The sequence below is a fragment of the Syngnathus typhle genome, linkage group LG11, assembly GCF_033458585.1.
Source record: "Syngnathus typhle isolate RoL2023-S1 ecotype Sweden linkage group LG11, RoL_Styp_1.0, whole genome shotgun sequence".
NCBI lineage: Eukaryota > Metazoa > Chordata > Actinopteri > Syngnathiformes > Syngnathidae > Syngnathus > Syngnathus typhle.
The window spans coordinates 4,485,336-4,504,581 of NC_083748.1; the positions used below are offsets into that span (position 1 = coordinate 4,485,336).

The 19,246-nt window shown below is 42.3% G+C and overlaps 1 protein-coding gene and 1 pseudogene across 1 annotated transcript; one reads left to right on the top strand and one right to left on the bottom strand.

Annotated features, from left to right (window-relative positions):
- Positions 1-1,201: 1,201 nt before the first annotated feature.
- Positions 1,202-16,309, bottom strand: LOC133162375 (multiple epidermal growth factor-like domains protein 6). The gene is made up of 5 exons (XM_061291529.1): positions 15,992-16,309; positions 15,119-15,253; positions 14,492-14,601; positions 10,771-10,875; positions 1,202-1,329 (listed from the first exon to the last, which is right to left on the bottom strand). The coding sequence occupies exons 1-5, from the start codon at positions 16,084-16,086 to the stop codon at positions 1,202-1,204; spliced, it is 573 nt and encodes a 190-aa protein (XP_061147513.1). The 5' UTR covers positions 16,087-16,309.
- Positions 16,310-17,521: 1,212 nt separating this feature from the next.
- On the top strand, positions 17,522-19,105 carry LOC133162376 (aflatoxin B1 aldehyde reductase member 2-like; annotated as a pseudogene).
- The last annotated feature ends 141 nt before the right edge of the window (positions 19,106-19,246 follow it).

Below are 19,246 nucleotides of genomic sequence, written 5' to 3' on the forward strand. Positions count from 1 at the left end.
AGCATGAAATGATACTTTATACTTATAAGTATGCGTGTTTTTGGGAGGGGAACCAGCAGCCAGGTGTTGAGAAGCGAACACATGATGAGCCAATACATTTCTGTCTTTGATGCTGCTGACATGTATAAGAAAAAGAATGTGGTCTTAAAAATTTGCCAGAAGTCCAACTCCATATTTCCAATCCAAACATCTGACATAGGAATGAGACCGCCTGTGTCTACTAAGGCCCGCCGGGCCAAAACAGCACTCCAGTAAACAGATCACAGAGCAAACGTAGACCGCCACACCGCCTGACAGTCTGCGCTTTTTGGGGTATGGTTCAGCGAGATGAATTTTTAAATCTGGGACGGTGCTCGTTATTTGTACACTAACATACAGTCGGAGCTCGCTGTTATTTCAGCTGCTGGAAGGCTGGCAGAGCATCAGTCCTTTGCATCGATGCGAGCCGTAAAGCTTCTTTGGCGTGACGACTGAAATGTTAAACTCATGGCGGCATGATGGAATCCATGCAAACATGTTAAAAACCGACCAGGAGGCTGTCTTAGAAGTTTCCCCGAACAAAAGATGAATTGTTGGTTGGCATCTTAGTGATCCCTAAATACAGTACGTACCTAATCCTTGCTATTTGAAGTATTTGTAAAGTGAATATAAAAATGTCTTCTAAAATTGATACACCAAAGAGTGTTGTTAACAACGCTGCTAAATTTGAATGATTGATTGACATGAAAATGAAGCCCTTGTCTTTGCTCTCAAATGATCTGGGCGCTGCAGAATGGATTCTGATTTTGTGACTCACTTAACAGGTCTGAGGTTTCACTCTAACTCGCCCTGTAGCAGTTTCCTTCCAATGCCTATGATTTCCATCTGTGACAATTTTCCCAACCACTCTTAATTCTAATTACCATTGCTTGGATAGGATGTTTCAATACTGATACTTTTGTCTGATCAAACCAACCACATGTTGGCTTACCGACAGTGGCAGAGAATGAAAGGGAAGATGTCAGAGAAACAATTTGGGTTTGTCGAGGGCGGAAATTTGGAGAAAGAACATAGCTTAATAATACATTCTCCATGTTGTGAGGACAAAAATCTGAGATTCCATTTTTACATGAAAAATGGGAGCCGAGATTGATAACAGCATAAATCTTGACCAAATTGTTAAACCTACTTTTCAGTAGTGTCTAATGCAACATAGTGGACTCTAACCTTGACAAGTTTTGCCATCTTGGCTCAGTTTGAGTCCAGCAGGACAGCGGCAGTAGAAACTTCCAATGGTGTTATAGCACAGAGCTTCGCATCCGCCATTGGACTCCTCGCATTCGTTCACATCTGACAGGAGAAATCAAATGAAAGAGTTAATATCCTGCTCAATAAATTGCAAACAGATAAGCCACAATGAGGTTAGTATATTTTTTCAGCAGGAGCCAAAATTTTAGGGTCAAAATGGCTGCGCCAATTTTAAGAGTTGATTAAAAGAGCTACTGGAAATCCTGAGCAACTACTCCAATATTAACATAAAATTACAGACGAAAGGAAATAAGATACTTGTAAATGTTGTTTCTGTGAAGTTCGTTGCAAAAGTGCCCTTCCAAAAATCACGAGAAGCCCCTTTTTTTTCAGTCATTTTCCTCCCCAGCAATATCACGCCAGACTTGTCATCAAGTCTACCAGATCATATCTTTTCCCTTCCAGACAGCCTATAATAACTGTCTTGATCCAAGTGCTGACAGTGAAGCATGCGCCAACATTGCACATGGCAAATTACAACTAAAGACACAAGCCTTTATTATCCATTGAGACCTGCAAATGCAAAAAAAAAAAAAAAATCTTTTGAATGAGTAGACTTGATGGAACGTTATCAAAAGAGGGATCTTGAACTGAATCCTGAAGCGCATGGAGTCAATCAAGAGGCAGCTTACACTCACCACCAATTAGCCTGAACATTTCCTCAAAGCCAAAAGAAAAAGAATGAAGACAAAATTAGCCACCAACTGGCTAGAGGAGATTATGGCTTCAATTTTGGACATCTGGAAGCTAAATCTGTCACGGGAATTCTATATATAAGCTTGATTTAAAGTTGCATTTTGTTATACTTCTATCATTGGTGGTGTGGTGGTTCACACGAGAGCTTTGTTTTGCTTTTTCTTTGGCTTTTTGTCTAGCAATTAAGGACTTATGATGGCAGAAATATCAATCAGAAGATATCAGATAAGGGTAAAGTGAAACTGCCTCATGCAATCACAGTGCAGCTCAGCTTAAGGTGAGAGGACATCATGGCTAGTGAATGTCAACCACGTAAACTATTCTGGGCCATAGCAAGGGTTCACTTTAGCATACAAATGGGTGAAGGTGCAGAGCATTGTTCTGGATGAATAGCACAACATCCCAAACATCATTAGGAGTAAGTGCTTACTGATGTTGTGTCTTCTTTGTAATGAAACGCAAAACAAACGAGACTGAGAAACAGCTACAAAAAAGTGCGTTTCACCACATTGTACATTGTGTTCTGGAAAAGAATGAAAAATAAATAAACTGGGTCTAAAGATTTGATTGCACGAAAGTGCCCCCCCTCTGCACAGTCAGCTGCAAGCTGAGAGGGTTTACATTCCAGCGCTGCATTGTGCGACTTCCTGCGATAAGGACCAACGCCACTGTTCCCGGGATGATTGCGCTAATATCCCGATTGACTACGAGTTACTAAGAAAGAGCTCCATAGCAGATATCATCTCGGGAGCCACGGGGCGGAAAATTGCAGCATTCATGCGGGATGAGGAGTGCGTTCTGTGGGAAGGAGGTGGGGGGGGGGGGGGGGTGCATGGATACCACAAACCAGTTTCCTCTTAAGAGTCTAATCTGAAGAGATCTGCTGCGAGTCTTGTATTTCGACTTGGCGTGACGGCTATTTCCTTTTGGCAAGATACGTACACATTTGCGAAGTGACAAATGCTGTTAATACTATTATTAAAACATCCTGCCTGTTTCAATAAATTGTTGTGGACGGCTTTGGTCAACGTTTAGCAATTACTGAAGCACACTAATGACCCTCTTTAAACAGTTGTGGTTGGTTGGTTGGTTGTTTGGTTGGTTGTTTGGTTGGTTGGTTGGTTGGTTGGTTGGTTGGTTGGTTGGTTGGTTGGTTGGTTAGTTGGTTGTGGCTGACATAGACTACACACTAACATGCACTCATCCATCAATTTTCCAGGGTCACAAGGGTCTAGTTGTCAGTCACCTTCATATTCATCCGGACAAAATCCTCATTGAACTTAAAAAACATGTAAAAGTAGTACCTAAAGAAAAAATGGCATTTTCCAACAAAGGTATCTCGGTTGTGAAATTTCACACTCTAGAGACTCAACTATATGTAGACAAGCCACAAAAAAAGTCACATCTCCCGTGCCTATTAAGGAGCAAACCATCCGTGAACTACAGCTGGGAATTGGACTGACTCTCTCTCAGGAAGCACATCTTCACGTCTGACCTGCCGTGCAAGCGACCCAAGAAAAGTTTATTTCAACGGACACGGTTCCTTACATTGCATTCAGGAGTTTGACCTCAAGTAAAATAAATATATAATTAGATAGACTTCACATAAGGAGTGCATGAATGTCAATTCCTTTGTGGATAAGCAGATGTTGATGACATAAAAGAGAGAAGCCACTGGAAACTACTGGCTACGCTTTTTTTTTTTTTTTTGTCCCAATAAAAGAAGCGCACTTTAATTAAACATTGCCCCCTGCTGTTACATGAACACACACGCAGGGCGCAGTAGAATTTCCCATTCACTGTTGTTGATGACAGCAAAGTATTTATCATGCATAATTATAAGACCTAACTGATGCTGTCTTTAATTCTTTATGGGTGCAAATGGATGCTGACACAATTTAATAGTGGATTGAGTGTTATAGAAATATTATATTTTTATAATCTAAGGGCATACATGTGGAGATAGTGAGTTGGCTTTTTTTTTTTTTCGATTTAGAGTTGTGGAGAACAGGAAATGTGGATATTTGTGCTGATGCTCCACAAGGTTTGCCAACTAAGCACTCAGCTATCAGGTCACTGGGATAAGCAGAGAATTAAAACAGTCGTATTTGTGCAACTCTTGTTCCCAACACATGAGTGGTGTTACGTTACAGTGAGAAGCACTTAATGCGACAAGACTAGAATTTTACCCTTTACTCCATTTAGCTGCAATGGACAATTTTGATTCTGCCCTCAGTCTTCTTCGACTAAAAGTCATCTTCTGACTGCTGTATGCATGCAAGCATGTGTATGAACATCATAAATGGACATTTTCATGTCAAAAGTGTTTCTGTTCCTAACAAGCAGCTGTCGTTGCCTCATGTCTTTATTTTTTTTGTCTCCCCCTGTAATTCCGCTACAGCTGGATGCCTTTAATCCTCCACGCACACGTTCACATCACCTTCTTCATCTCACACACAGGTTAGGAACGTGTGAGGTGTTTTCACTACATCGCCAAACTATGCCCTTTAAAACATGAAGATTCCCCAAAGGTTCCTGACTTCTCGTGCTCAATTTTACAGTCAGTGAAAGTGAAAGAATTTCAAGATGTGTGCAGTTGAACAAATGCCTGTGGACCTCGCGGGGGTTGCCCTTTGACATGTTGCGCGTGCTGTATCAACACTGTACCTGTCGGGACCTGCTGCTCCTGACTCTGACCCTGTAGCAGCTTTTTGGAGTGTCTGGGATACAAAAATAAGCTGAAGGAATCCAGAAATGATTTGTTATAAACCTGTCTACATCCGTAGACCGGCTATATGAGTGAGATGTACTGCAGCGGGCATTTTGGTGGATGGAAAGTGGCCTGCGGCCATTTTGGCAGCCAGTGAAAATGGACTGACATATCCAAATTCCATAGAAGGAATAAACATGGAGACACGAAGTCTCGCTCCATATCTCCACGTGTTCTTCTTCGCAAATTTACAGTTGAAAATTACGTACGTTTTAATGGTCTTATTATAAACTCAGCCTTATCATTTGGTTCTGTTAAGATGCTTTGATTCCTGCTTATATCAGCAAAATCAGCATACCAAAGATGCGGAATGCATTGGATTTATGGTCGTTCATACGGCCCAACGAAAGGGGGTCCTTGGTTGACGACCGGCTTGTGTTCAAGGGCAATAATGTCACCGGAATTTACATTTAAGTTGAAGCATGCCGTGGTTTATCACTAACGGAGATGTAAAGTCATCATTACAGAAAATGCGGAAAAGGCCAAATGATTGCTTTTGATGTCTTGAAGTGGACTCTTGATTTTGTCACAAATAGTTTGAGGTATGGCTATGAGCAATGGATGTAAAGCAGAGCCCCCCTCCTGTGACAGAACTGAGATTCCAATGGGTGTTTAAAAGCACTTGTGACACGTGAATCTGTCTCATCGCATTTCTGTCAGATTAGCATCTGCTTTTCATGGCTTGCAAAACGTCAGAGATTTGCCCTGTGGCGACCTTCCCGTGCCAGGATAACACGGCAGATAGGTGAAGTGCTTGGTTTGAAATGCTAATCGGGAGAACAGAAGACGATACATTGGATGTCGCTATGGATGTTTCCAGTCGCCCTGGCTGATGACTTATAATATAAATATAAAGAACTCATAATGATATTTTGCAAACCGCTGCCACGTCTGATTTGCACAAACTTGAAGGCCTTGACGCCTGCAGCATGACCGAGAGCGGCCTTTCATCACCGGCGGAGGCTAATGAGACAAAGCGGGAGCCCAGCGCACAATTATGTCAGATTAGGCTGCTCGGCGGGAAGTAGCAGCAGGTAGAAAGGCAAATCGCACCCTCAGAGCACAAAGCGGTTCTCTCTCATTAGCGCCTCACGTCACAGGACGGTGGGTGTGAGCTTGGAGACACAAAACATTGAAGTGAAAATTTTAAACCCTTAGTCGTCCACCCCCCAAAAAAAGCCCTGCACACACCCACCTCAACACCCCAAAATAGAAGGCGTACCCCTTCCCTTAAAAACACATAAATAGTAGCAGCAACCAGGGGGAAAATAAGAATGCAAAAATGCATGACTCAGCAGCACCTACAGTGCATCTGCTTGCTTTCAGCTGCGCTGCCTGCTAACAATATGCAGATTAAAGCTCCTAATGTCCAAAACAGACAAGAGGTCAGTGACTCTGAATGGTCCATTTACGTCGCGATTTATAACAATTGCGCTCGCCAACGTGAATAGTTACGAGCTAGCAACATAAATTCTCACCCTGACCTTGTCCGGCTTTCACCCTCTGTTTGTGTGTTTATAATTAGAAACTCCAAATGTCATAACTCAAGATAAGTAAAACAGCAGATGTCTCAGATGGAGCCTGTTAAAGTCATTCCGATGAGGCGCAATGCTTCGGAAATATTCCGTTATCGGCATTTTTGTTGTTTTTTACTAACATATAAAAATTGTAGTCAAGTTCGGTTGTCATAAGACAAACTAACGGATGTTTTGGCCTCTCAGCAGCGCATGGGCTTGTCAATCACACGTGACAAAGTTCTGGAGAGCTTCATAGGGTTTACAAAGACTACAAAGGAGCAAAATGAAAGCACACAGTATTTCCCGCTTGATGCAAGACAGGAAACATTTTCGATGCATAAGCTGCCATCCCGCCTACGCACTTAAGAGCTGGATATTCATCATAACAGGAGAGTAATAGCATTTAACAAATGGCAACAGACATTGGAAGAAGATGCACATGTGGCTTTGATTTTCTTCCTAATCCTCAGTCAAGTGTTAGGCTAGCACAGCATGAAGGTTCCACAAATGTTTTTCTTGATCCCAAGTAAAGACATTTCAAAAAGTTTGGGGGTGGGGGCGATTTATTTTCACAATGGAGAGGGTTACGGAGGGCATGGCTCTCATTACATTACTTAATGGTCCTTTTTGTGGGCATAAACATTCAATAACTGATTAAATAAATATTTGTGCATGGCAGAAATTTGACTGAGCTCAAAAATGTAATGCTGATCTTCTAACTGGGTGCAATTTATTTTGTGCGTGATTTCTCAAACCTGGGACAGACTGATAAAATATACAAAAGAAACAACAAAATGTTTTTGTTGGATTTTTATCTTCCGTTAACACCATTTCCTTCAAATGTTCATTTTGTGCTTGGTCTACTCTTCCAAATGACACTTGAAAGGCGCAACTTAAATCCAAGGAATCACAATCCATCACTTTATTATTCCACCCAATTGCAATGTGTCATTATTACCCTTGGAACTCATGACAGGTTAAGTGACATCACACACCAAAAAAAGACACACAATCCTGACCCGGCGTTCCTGAACCGTCTTGTTGACGAGGCCGCGACAGATGTGAGGTCACGCTGACCTTGAGGAGCCACCTTTGACCGCCGGAAATCTAATCAGCACATCCTTGAGATACAAGTGGATGTTTTAAGGGATTATTCGACCCTCGAGAGACTGGGATAGGCGACTTGAAAGAGCGATGCCTCCGGCCACGGCGGCCACAAAAACACATGCCTGAGCGTACAGAGGATTCATTTAGGCGAGAACTAGGCGAGCATTACAGGACTAGTCGGTCTGTCTGCATTGTTGAGTGGAGGGCTGGTTACAACAGGTTGAGGAACAATTTGACCGAGGAGAGACCACTAGTGAACCCTAAAGTAATTGCACAGTAGAATGTCTATTACAGGTTGAACAGCAAAACATCTAAAATTAGACTACAGTAATGACAGCTAGAATCGTTCGGTCTTAAAAATGCTTACGCTGCGTTTTCTTTTGCCTTGCTGTTCTTGACGTTTCAAGTGAATGTCATGAATGGAACCAAGGAACCTTTTTTTAGATGCATTACTTTTGAGGACAAACAGGAAAAATGCATAAATCCTTTCTGAGATACTCATGGAATGCTCTCTCAACATCAACAACGTAACATCTCAATCGGAAAAGTACCCCCATTTGCAATAAAAATGTCAGTCAGCAGCTCATGTAAGATATCGACAGTAAAAAAGGCATTCCATGTATCTGAAGCCATAAAAGTAAGTACAGTCAGGAGGTAATTCACTCCCTAATTCACTAAAGCTTGAAAGATAATGTGTTTTGTGGCATCGCAATGACCCCGGCAAGCGGCCCAAATCGTGATTCATACAGACAGAAATGGCATTATCAAGAAACAAAAACCTGTTCAAAGCGCAGCTATGAGAACAGTATCGGGTTACGTAGTCTGTCATGACTGTAAATGTCCGCTGTCAACTTTGGTATCATCGCCTCATATTCAAGTGCCATAACATTCGAAACAATAAATCAGTTGTATGTTTTAAAGCGCTTTTAGTTAGCTTTCCCAATTCGAATGCGATGGTATATTTGTAGCGCTATTACGTCTTTGAGTCTGAAGTCTAAAGGTTTTGGAAACTGTTGACAAAAAATGATTTAATGAGCCACAGGTCGTATACTGTTTTGGGACTGTTTTAATTGACTTTTTTTGAATTGATGCAAAATAATAATAAAAAAAAAAGTGAGTCATGCCAAATGGTCTAAAGACAATCTGCTCTACAGATGACTGAAAGGATTTAAGTTTGAAAAGTTTCGAGACGAGACGGTTAATCTTTTAAAAGAAGCAGGATTTGCTGCCTTTAAAAAGTCTTAAGAAGCCCACCAACTCCTTCTCGTCGTGTCACCACAGACTTAAGGCACAAAGCGGTAATTATGCCACTGCACTGTACATCACTTGGACAGAATGACAGCCTGGCATAACTATTGAAAGCAGCAGCAGACTAATCGTAGACTTTGAAAACACATGGGCACACATGGCATAAGCAGACGTAAATTACAGCATGCAAACAAGGGAGAACCACATCAAAAAAAAAAAGCTGTCAAAGGTTAGTGAATGATAACCGGAGCAGCGTCTGTTGCTATTATTTAACAAGAACACATCGTTGCGTGACAGGCAGCGACTCTTAATAGACAATAGCTGCATCATTTGACAGGTTTAGCTGAGTGACCGCATCTGAGAGACATTTTCAGTTTCTCGGTAGGTGCTGCTGTTTTGGTTAGCAACAGAGTTCAAAATGAATTGAGAAATTATAGTTAACGCTCATTTTCTTCCTGAAAGGAATAAAAGATAGTGTCTTCGGTGGCTAAAACTATTAAGGCAATATGTTTGTACCAATGGTAAAAGTATACAGTGTAGCCTCGTACTAGTACTTCATGTGTCAGGCAAGTATACCTCCACCTCCTCAACTCAAATGAGAGCGGGAGATGAGTTACAACCGCAACGTTCATGGATAGCAGGCACATGTTTACTAGAAATAAATTCAGCACCCATATTCTATATCACCCCTTCACCATATGCTGTGTCACATTAAAAAGGAAACATCAGTATCGTGGACGTGCCTTCCCGTGGATAATGAAGCGTGAAGTAATCGGAAGCAACTCAGCTCGGTTTAGGTACCGCTCACGGCTCTGATCACATAAACGGACTGTCACTGCCGGATTGCCTTGGCTTGATCACGAGCGCCTTAACAAGCGCGGAGGGGGCGAATGTTTGTGGTATGGTGTCATGAAGACACATGTGCTGCACCGCAGAGCTCCTGAGAAAACAGAGCAAGGTGGATTTGTCGCCTCAATGTGATCCGAGAGTGCAGGGGGATCATTCTCGGACGCTGTCGACATTTGCAGGAATTTCCTGTCGTGTGGTGCGCTATCAGGAAAAAAAACAAACGAGACCTCCGCTGTTTCAGTTTAACAGCCCAAATGCAACAATGCGGTCTCTGTAGATAAAATGTTTGCTCTCTTGGTCAAGAAGCCAAAATGCTGAGGGGCCAAGAATTCCATTCAAGTAGAAAAAGAGGACATCCATCCAGTTTATTTTGTGTTTATTCTTATTTGGGTTGCGAGTGAGCTGGAGCCTACAACCTGGACTGGTCAACATGTAAACGAACAACCACTCACATAATTCCGCGAAATAGTACTCCTAAGTCTGTGGGAACAATACAGTGAGGAATTTAAGACCGTCTGTGTCTGACCCAAGCACTAGACTAAGGGCCAGAAAGAGAAGGATTTGGTTTACCACAATACAATATTGCCACTGTGGACCTGGGACCTTCTGCTGAGGATGCAAAATGTCATCACTTTATAATTTTGACAGAGTATCATGATCAAAACATGAGTGGTTTCATTTACAAACATGCATGCTAGATTCAGTTAATTGTCAACAGGGGTCGGGTTCGACCCCTACAAGTCACAAGTAGACTTGGATTTAACGACTGCATTGAAATTTAGAGCTTGAGGTCAACGAATTGTAAATCATCCTTTTTTTTTGCATCTGGTTTTCCAGTGTGTTAATTTACGGAGGACTTTTGACTTGCACGTCTCTTACTGACGCTTGTAAAATCTTATTCGCTGGATTATAAATCTCTGTGTGGTAAATGTGAAGATGAATAGTTCCAGGCTGTGACTATTATCCAATAAAACACGTAACTGCACATGTTCTAAGAAATATTTCATATACTGCTGTGTCTGTGTGAATAATACAGTGAGGAATTTAAGACAAGGTGCACCCTGTCTGATTTTGATATAAGACTTTTTTTTTTTTCATCACAACATTGCCTCTGTGGACCTGTGACCTTCTGCTTGCAAAATGTTCTCACTTCATCATATTGTCATCATCAACACAAGTTGATCTTTCACCATCAGCTTCTCATTAGTGGGGTGGAAAAAACTTGAGCCCGTGCCCAATTTTAAGACACGTGATAGATAAAGTGCATCGGAATTTCAACTCTGGAACGCCACTCACCATACTGGCAGCTGGGCCCGTTAAAACCCGCAGGACACTGGCAGAGCTGGGTTGATCCCTCTCGACACTGGCCCCCGTTGAAGCACACGCCGTAGCTGCACACAGCTGCGTGACAAAACACAAAAACAAGCAAGGTAGGTGAAACATTTGGCTGATGTCACAACATACTGCTATCAAAGCCTTATCGTCAGCCTGTTGACTCCTCACTAAAGCGGGACCTGGAGACTCCTCCAGAATCTTCACACGTTACTTCCACGTGAAAAAGTCTTGCCTTCCCACAAGGAGATTAGATATGAGCTGAGCTTTTAGATGAATGTCACTGACCCAGTGGTAATGCTAACATTCTAGGAGATGAACTACAGGTGTACTAAGCTCCAAAAGCGGTGCTACGTGAAATATCCAAAATGTCCTTATTAAGGCTTAACTAACTATTTGGATTTAGAAAGACATCTGTTTCTCTGCAAAGGGAGTATAAACGGTGCTTTAGGGTATTAAAAACACACGTTGGATGAGGTGTCTTCACAGCCGGGCTTTAGGGGTATTCATGTCAGCCGGGGGGGAATCACATGGCCACACATCGGAAGAGGACACGACGTGGAGGTCTCTAACAAGCGCAATTGAGTGCAGACTTTGCGAGGCTCCACAGAGGCCAAGACTCCAGCCAGCCAAAACATCCGCATTTTAGCAGGCGTCAAATAACGGCTGAACACTCGAGACGGTCATCATCGCTCGGACACAAAAGATTTGATGCTATTCGTTAGCCTGTCTTTGGTGTTTTGCATTATGTGTTAGCATTAAGCTTTGGGGGGGGGGGGGGGGGGCGGGGGGGGGCTTGGGCCCTATTCTGATTAATCTCCCCTGAATTAAAAGCCTAAATGTGGCATTCAACGTGGCATAAAAGTCACTCTCATCCGTCACAGGGCAAATCTGCACTTCACTACAAAGACACCTTCTGCGAGAGGATTAGCGGCGTCCGCAGAGAGCGCCGGCAGACAAAGCGGGGGCAGCGACTCGTGCTGAGCAAACCCAAAAGCCTGAAGCAGGTGTCGCTCTTCCAGCGCACCAAGGGAATGACCACATCGTCACAGTGGCAGCCCGGTGTTTGTTTAGGCTCCGCCGATCTGTTTAACCCTCAGAGAGCAGTCCGGGCAGCAGGCAGGGGCCAGTTTCGGAGGCCAATTGACAAGAGACAAAAGGGGCTCTTAAGTGGTGCCCAGAGATCTACCCGGTACTTTGAGTTTTTGTGAAGCTAATGGCAACGTGCGTCTTTAAAGCTTTTAAAAACCTGTAGTCACAAAACTGATAAATGGGCAGTTTGGATAAACGCACGATGACGATTCGAAAGTGGGCAAGGCCATGCTTGGCGATGTTCAGTGGTCCGTGGTTGGTCTGTTCTAGCCCGACTGTACAATGGGTAAGGTGGATGTTTGGTTTTTAAGGACCTCGTCTTCATAACATACCTATGACATATTTTAGTCAAAATGACCCAACGTTAACAAAAGTTAAAGACACGCCCATTTTTGTCTCAAGTTCATAACTGTTCACCAGAATATACACACGAAAAAATGTTTAGGCACCCAAAATGTTAAAATTTCATTGTAAAAATTCAGGACAAAGATATGTAGATTTGACGAGTAACTCGGCTGTATATTCTCTGCATTACATTCAAGTGCAAATATTCTTCATTTAATCAGACTCATGATATGTCACGTATGTATTGTTGAGTTGGGTCTGTTCATTATTTTTCAAAAATTCCAATCACGCAAATTTCTATGCATTTGGGTCGGCGCCTATTTGCGTTCAACTATGAGCGATGCCGTCGTTCCGAGTGCCAACAGACTGTTCTATGATATTTACATAAAGACCACCCATTGCTAGACACCGTACTATTTCCTTTGTTCGGAGCACTCGACCTGTTTCGCATGTACTACCTCTGCCAGCTCACTCCTGCCACAAAGGAAGGCCAGTTCCCATTCAACATTTAACCAGAAGGACAAACCGGTGGAGCCATTGTTCTGGACCCCCCCTCTTGCCCTGCCCCCTCCCCAATCACCACCACAAAGCTATTGTTGCAATCAAACAACGTAACCACTCGCTTCCACTCCTGGTTGACCTCGTTTACGCTATGCCGGGCCCGTGGCTCCGGGCAGAGGCAGCTCATTTAAAACTCTCAAGTGGAGGAAGTCGCCATCTCAAAGTCAAGTGCTTTTCACTCTTCGTCAGAAGCACATTCAGCAATCGAGACAATTGGAGTCGTCTCGGAAACACACAAGAGTCACCTCGGAGATGTTTAGAGGAACAGGGGGGTCTGCACTGTGGCCTTCAAATGTTTTAAAAGTAAGAAAGAGACAGACTGACTGATAAATAAATTAACAGATTGATTTGTTTTTATAGTTCTAAATCATCTGTTTTGAAATTTAGGCCACACAAAAAGGTAGAGGGAAAAGTCAAATGGGGGAACAATTCATAACATAAAAACGGCATTTCTTATAAAACCTAAGCTGCACTTCTTTTTAGAAGATTTTTTTATTGATTTAGCAAATTAGATTTTATTTAGAAAAAGTGTCTTTTCAGTCACAAAGTAAAAGGACTACAGGGTCGATGTGTAACACTATGCCACGAAACCTACATTTAGGCAACTACAATGGGGTCAAAGATAAGAAGGTAAATGGCTAGCTAATGACAGATGTTACTATGTGACCTTTAGCCACTTCTGAGCCTTTATGTGTGCTGGACGTACAATGTGATTAGCCAGCCCCTCAACTGCCTCTCAATAACAGCGCGTCATTTGCCTAATGAGCTCACACTGATTGTTTGGGAGGTAACACTCACACACATCTACACACACATAAAAATAAAAATATCGCAACACGGTGGGAGGATCGCAGGGCAATCTGGCATTTATCCTGGTTCAGCGGCTCGGAGAAAGAGACGATTAGTTCATCCCGTCTCCAAGCGCTGAAACATATTTGGTTACGGAGATAAAAGCCCTTTCGGAGGGGAAGCCATTGTACCGCGAAAAGAGAAGATAACCCCCTCTTGTCTACTCGAACGAGGGAGACACTGGGAAGTCCCGACTCTCCAGGAATGTCTTTTAAGATCATTTGTTGGTGACTGTTAAAACACAGCAGACTTGGTTAAGAAGGACCAATCAGACCTACAGAAAGTAGGCAGGAAAATTGGCTATTGCCTATTTAATGCAAATTCCGATCATTTACAGAACCAGGCATATTTTCACAAAGCAGATAATTGTTGCCAGACAGCAATAATGGCTTTCGAAAAAGGATGGCAAAAGTAAGTGTACTGTCAAGTATTAAACTTCACACCCCTGCCCCTGGCAATGCGGAATTTCCTTAAAGACATGCGGTGCCGCCTTGTTTGGCAGGCAAGGCAGAGAATTGACGGGTAGACTTTGTCCCACTCCCATTCTGTTTTGGTGCTGTTTATACTGAAGGGCGGTTGAGTTAAAAAGAGCAAAAGACAAAGGGTGAGGGTTACGATACACCAACTTCATCTCAAGGGAAACATGTGAAATTCATAAATAAGAGGCGCGGTGAGTATGTGTGAGTGTCTGGGCGTGAGCTGCGGTCGCCAGCAGTTCCTGCACGAGTTGATTTTACTGTCGTTCGCCCAGCGCTAAATGGCTAAGCACAAACCATTGTCTAAAAACTCGTCTACATGATCGTCAGAAGGATATTCTTCATGTGGACATCGTACTTACGATAAAGGCAACCGGCTTCACCATTGAGTTGAGACCATCCGGAGCAGCACTTGTAGACTGTGTTTTGATCCTGTCGGTACATTTGTCTGTATGCGGTGTAGTACGCCGTCCTGTCAGCATAAAACAACACAAGCACTCACAATAGTGAAGAATCGACCCGCTATCAATCAGTCAATAATAAAGAGTTGTTTTCTCAATGCTTTTATTCACCACACATTTCCCAGACACGTCTGATTCTTCTTTGGAGAATGGTGTCGGATCCCCTCTACTTTTGGGACCCCTCTCATTGCCGCACCGCCACGGTCATTAAGCCTCGTGACAACATGCTTTTGTTTACAGCAAGTAATTGTAGCCCTTCAAAGCAAGGAGTGAGAAACTCTGACGTGGGATGACTCAGGCACCGTGTTACCATAAGGACTCTTTGTGGAATGTTGACTGTGGAGACTTTTGTGGTTAATAGCTGGTTGTGTTGAGTGGGGGAGAACTGGGAGTAGTGGGGGGGGGGGGGGTTACACCTTGCACTTAAATTTAAGAATTTAAGACGCCTGTCATTAGAGAGGACAAGTCCGTGAGAGAACAAGAAAGATGTGAAAAAGATGGCAGGATTAAAGAAGTGATGTTCCTCACCTCCTCTCATATCCTAAACACCACGACTGTCCCACGCAGCCTTGCTTCCACACTTTGACCATGCGTGTGAAAGCCTGCACGCACGGCTGCCTCTGGGCGACCAGCATCATCTCCTGCTCCATGCAAACATTTGGCCTGCGAGGAAAGGGAGGACATTTTTTAAGGTGTCAAAAGGTACACTACAAAGCCATCACTGAGTGGGAGATGAACCCACACTTGCTGTGACCCCTTCAACTTTCATTAGCAGCATTTTTTTTTCCTAGCGCACACAGCAAGAGGGACAGATGGCGGTCGAAAGTGAGACAGTCAAGTCTTTTTAAAATAGCCGCGAAGCCCAGTAAGGAGGACTTAGAATATGCAAACGTCACAAGTTGAACCCAGAACCTCACAACTGTGAGACATGACATGCAGATTACTAAGATTTTAATTGGTCTTATCCTTTTTGATTTTTTTTCATTTGATTTTAAAGCAGTATACGTGTTGCTTAAAACCTTCCCTTGGACTTGGCAAACTTGTGCTTGAGGGGCACTTTTTTTTTTTACTAGTTTTAAACTAAAACAAATACCAGGTCATTTGAGATTAATAAAAAAAAATCTGCATATTTGTTTTGATTATGTCTCATGTTGTTATTGGCCATAAATAACGTTATTCTAATTAATAGCCAATTAAAATAAAAGGAAAATGACATTTTTGCTCATTTTAGTATTTTCCGGACATATTTATTTGATCAATAAACTTTAATTGGCTTAATGAATACATTTGTTGGTGTTATTAAAACATAATCAGCTAGTGGGTTTGCACAAACGCACTAGTCCGACAGGAACCTGTTGCATATCGTGCAAAACACTATAATGGAGTATACCGGTTACTTACATGGACGGCTGAAGCCTGTTGGAGTTGCCATACCGGTCGACATGGGCTCCTTGAACAAACTCTAAAAACAAAAATAATAAAAACACACTCTCCATAATCCTCCTCCTCTTTTTGGTTTTAAACACGCGATTCGCTCACACGCGCGCTCATGAATGTAAAATTGACCAATTAACGCTCCAAAAATAACGGTTTGAAATTTTGTTCAAAGATACGTGAAGTGATGTTCTGCCTGGAAATGAGCCAATTATTCCAAATGATGACGTAGTCAATAAGCGCATGGATCAGCTTCCACGCTTGTGTGCGTGACACACTGTGTACCAGAAACGAGACTGCAAACAGAAGCGCATCCACACTTGCTCCCTGCAGATGTTTCACGAGGGGGAGAAAAAAAAAAGTCGTGGAGGAGGCGCCCTCCATTCACTTGGTAATGTGTGTGTGCGTGTGTCCCACGCGCACGCGCGCACACACTCTGCAGTGCGTAAAATGTACTGCAAACATTTTAACATGTTTATTTAGGTCGTAAAACAGCTTTTAATTATTTAAACTGATGTTTGTTTACCCTTACGCAAAAATAAAAGTACTCCAAAAATATTTAAACCAAATATAAATCAGTGATTCTCAACTTAGTTGATCAGGACAAAAACGTGGGTCAAAGATCCATTTCTGGTGGCTATTTTAAACAATGACAAATTTGTATTGTGAGTTTTTGAAAACTGTTTAGAAGTGTACCAAGTTCGCACATGGAATGTGCAATATTGGGTAAGCATAAGAACTATTCTTAATCACCAGCAACTCTGCCAACAAATAGCTCAGCCTTTGGTCATAGCTATCAATAAGAAAATAGCAAAAAATATTATTAAAACCATATACAAATACTAGTAGGAAAATGCTAAAAGTTTACAAGTGACATTATTATCAAAATGCCATACAGGAAAGTTTAAAAAGTGTATTCATAGAATTATTTTGCCACCCTTAGATGAAAGTAATTCCGAGCCTTCCATAAAGTCCTCTAATGGCCAGTTTGTGGCGTGGGGGCAAACAGCTGACCGTGCGGTCAAGAGGTCGGCGGCTGCCGCTGTTCCTGTAAACAAAGCTTTCATTGCTCACATGTGTGCTCGTGACCCCCAAAGAGAGGCGGGTCACTGCTGAAAGGCCCTCAGAGGACACAGCGTTAGCTACATGACATTCGAATTAGGACACAAGACATGACTCTGCTATTTATACAAACTGAAAGGTGGATCCATGTAAACATGGAAAGTCCACACTTTTCCCAAACAGGTGCTGGTTTTATTTTTTAGGCCATACTGCGTGCAATGAGCGAGTTTGCACAATGCAAAATAAACAGAAAGGCACACTATATATGACAGGTAGCCCCACAAGTAATGGAGATGATTAATCCAAGGTTATGATGGCCCCATACGAATTCAGTTGCGCCAAAATTTCAAGTCAAGACGACGAGCAGGCAACACTGCTGAGATAAAGATATTTGGCTCCCTCTAGTGAGACTTTAAGGTGTAACAGCTATCTGCCAACTCCAATGGAGGTGGGGTTCCTCACATGCAAACTTTGAACAAAACGACCAAGCAGCGCGACTCATCTTGCCACGCAAATCCCATTTTATAGCGAGCGCTACATATATAAATTTGTGCCTTGGTGGAAAATGTCAACGACGCGACCGGTTACGTTGCTCGGCACCAGTGCCTTTGGAGACCGGGCGGATGCAGAGCAAAGTCTGGAGATGACCAAGACGTTCCTGGACTGCGGACACAAACAATTGGACACTGCCTTCATGTACATGGACGGAACGTCGGAGAGCATCATAGGAGGCATGAACGTCCCCAAAATAGGTCGTGTGGAAGACTATGATGGAGTGTTTCGTTCTGCTCTTTTCTTTTCGTCTGCTGCAAACAAAAATAAATGCAGACGTGCCAAACACTAGAAACAAGTCCCATAAGTCATTTTAAAATACACATTGTAGAAAATGAAACGTGTACGTTGCCGTTAACTTGTATTTTTATATTTGTTTATACAACATCTGGAGCTTATAGAGGTAATCAAAGTTTTCCTTTGTGTGATTGCAATATTGCAAGTGGCATACATATTTTTATCGCACATATTTGCCGGAGCTGATACTGCTACTTCTATTTGCAAAATGACGAGATTTCCATTTAGTGTTTGCTGCACACATAACCTGTAGCTCTTGCTATTTAAAAATACAGCATCCATTTCTGTAGATATTTCCACAAACTAGAATTAATGGGTGGATAGATAAACTACTACTACTACTACTAAAAAGTAGCAATTGCAAAACTACAGTACTGCCACGTCAAACAAAAAACTGGAGTTCTGAAATAACGTCTTTTGTTTCTTAATTTAAATGCAGTCAGCATTGCCACCAAGGCAAACCCGTGGGACGGGAAGACGTTGAAACCGGAAAGTGTGCGCGCTCAACTCGAGACTTCCCTCAAGTGTCTGCAGACAGACTGCGTGGACCTCTTCTACCTGCACATGCCAGATCACTTTAATCCAATTGTGGACACCCTGCGGGCTTGCGACGAGCTCCACAAAGAGGCAAACAAAACTTTTTATTCAGTAAGTAATCATTGTGACAGTTCCCTGTGCAGACAGAATAACTGGATTGTGCCCACAATTTCTAAAAGGTTTTATTCCGCTTAAATATTGTCCCCAAATCGATTGAAACACAATACGTACACAAAAATGCAAACATAAAAAAATCTGGTCGGCTGGAATATTATTGGGTTTTTTTTGTTCACCAGAGGGCTTTGTTTTTCTGATTTTTTAAATTGTTTTTTCTGCTACCTAATCGATTGTCACTTTTTTTTTTTTTTTTTTTTGGATAATGAGTTAAAAGTTATCTGCATCTTTTGGACAGAATTTCCAAATGCTGTGTTAAAACTACTAGAATAGTAAAATAGTTCCAATAAACAAAGTGCCGCGTTTCGCAGGGGATGTACAATGCCATAACCAGACAAGACGAGACAGAGTTGCTACCCTGTTTGAGGTACTTTTGGGTTGAAGTTCTACGCATACAACCCACTCGCAGGTATACTACCAGTTGAAAACGAGTCTCCCATTACCGTTTCGCATTTATAGTCCAATTACAATTTGTAATCTTGTTTTATTTTTATTTTTTTGCCCATTTAACTATTTTTTCTCAAAAATGGGATGTTGGGCTTTTGGGTGAAATTTAGAAAATGGATGTAAAATGCACTACAAGATTTACAGGGGAACTCG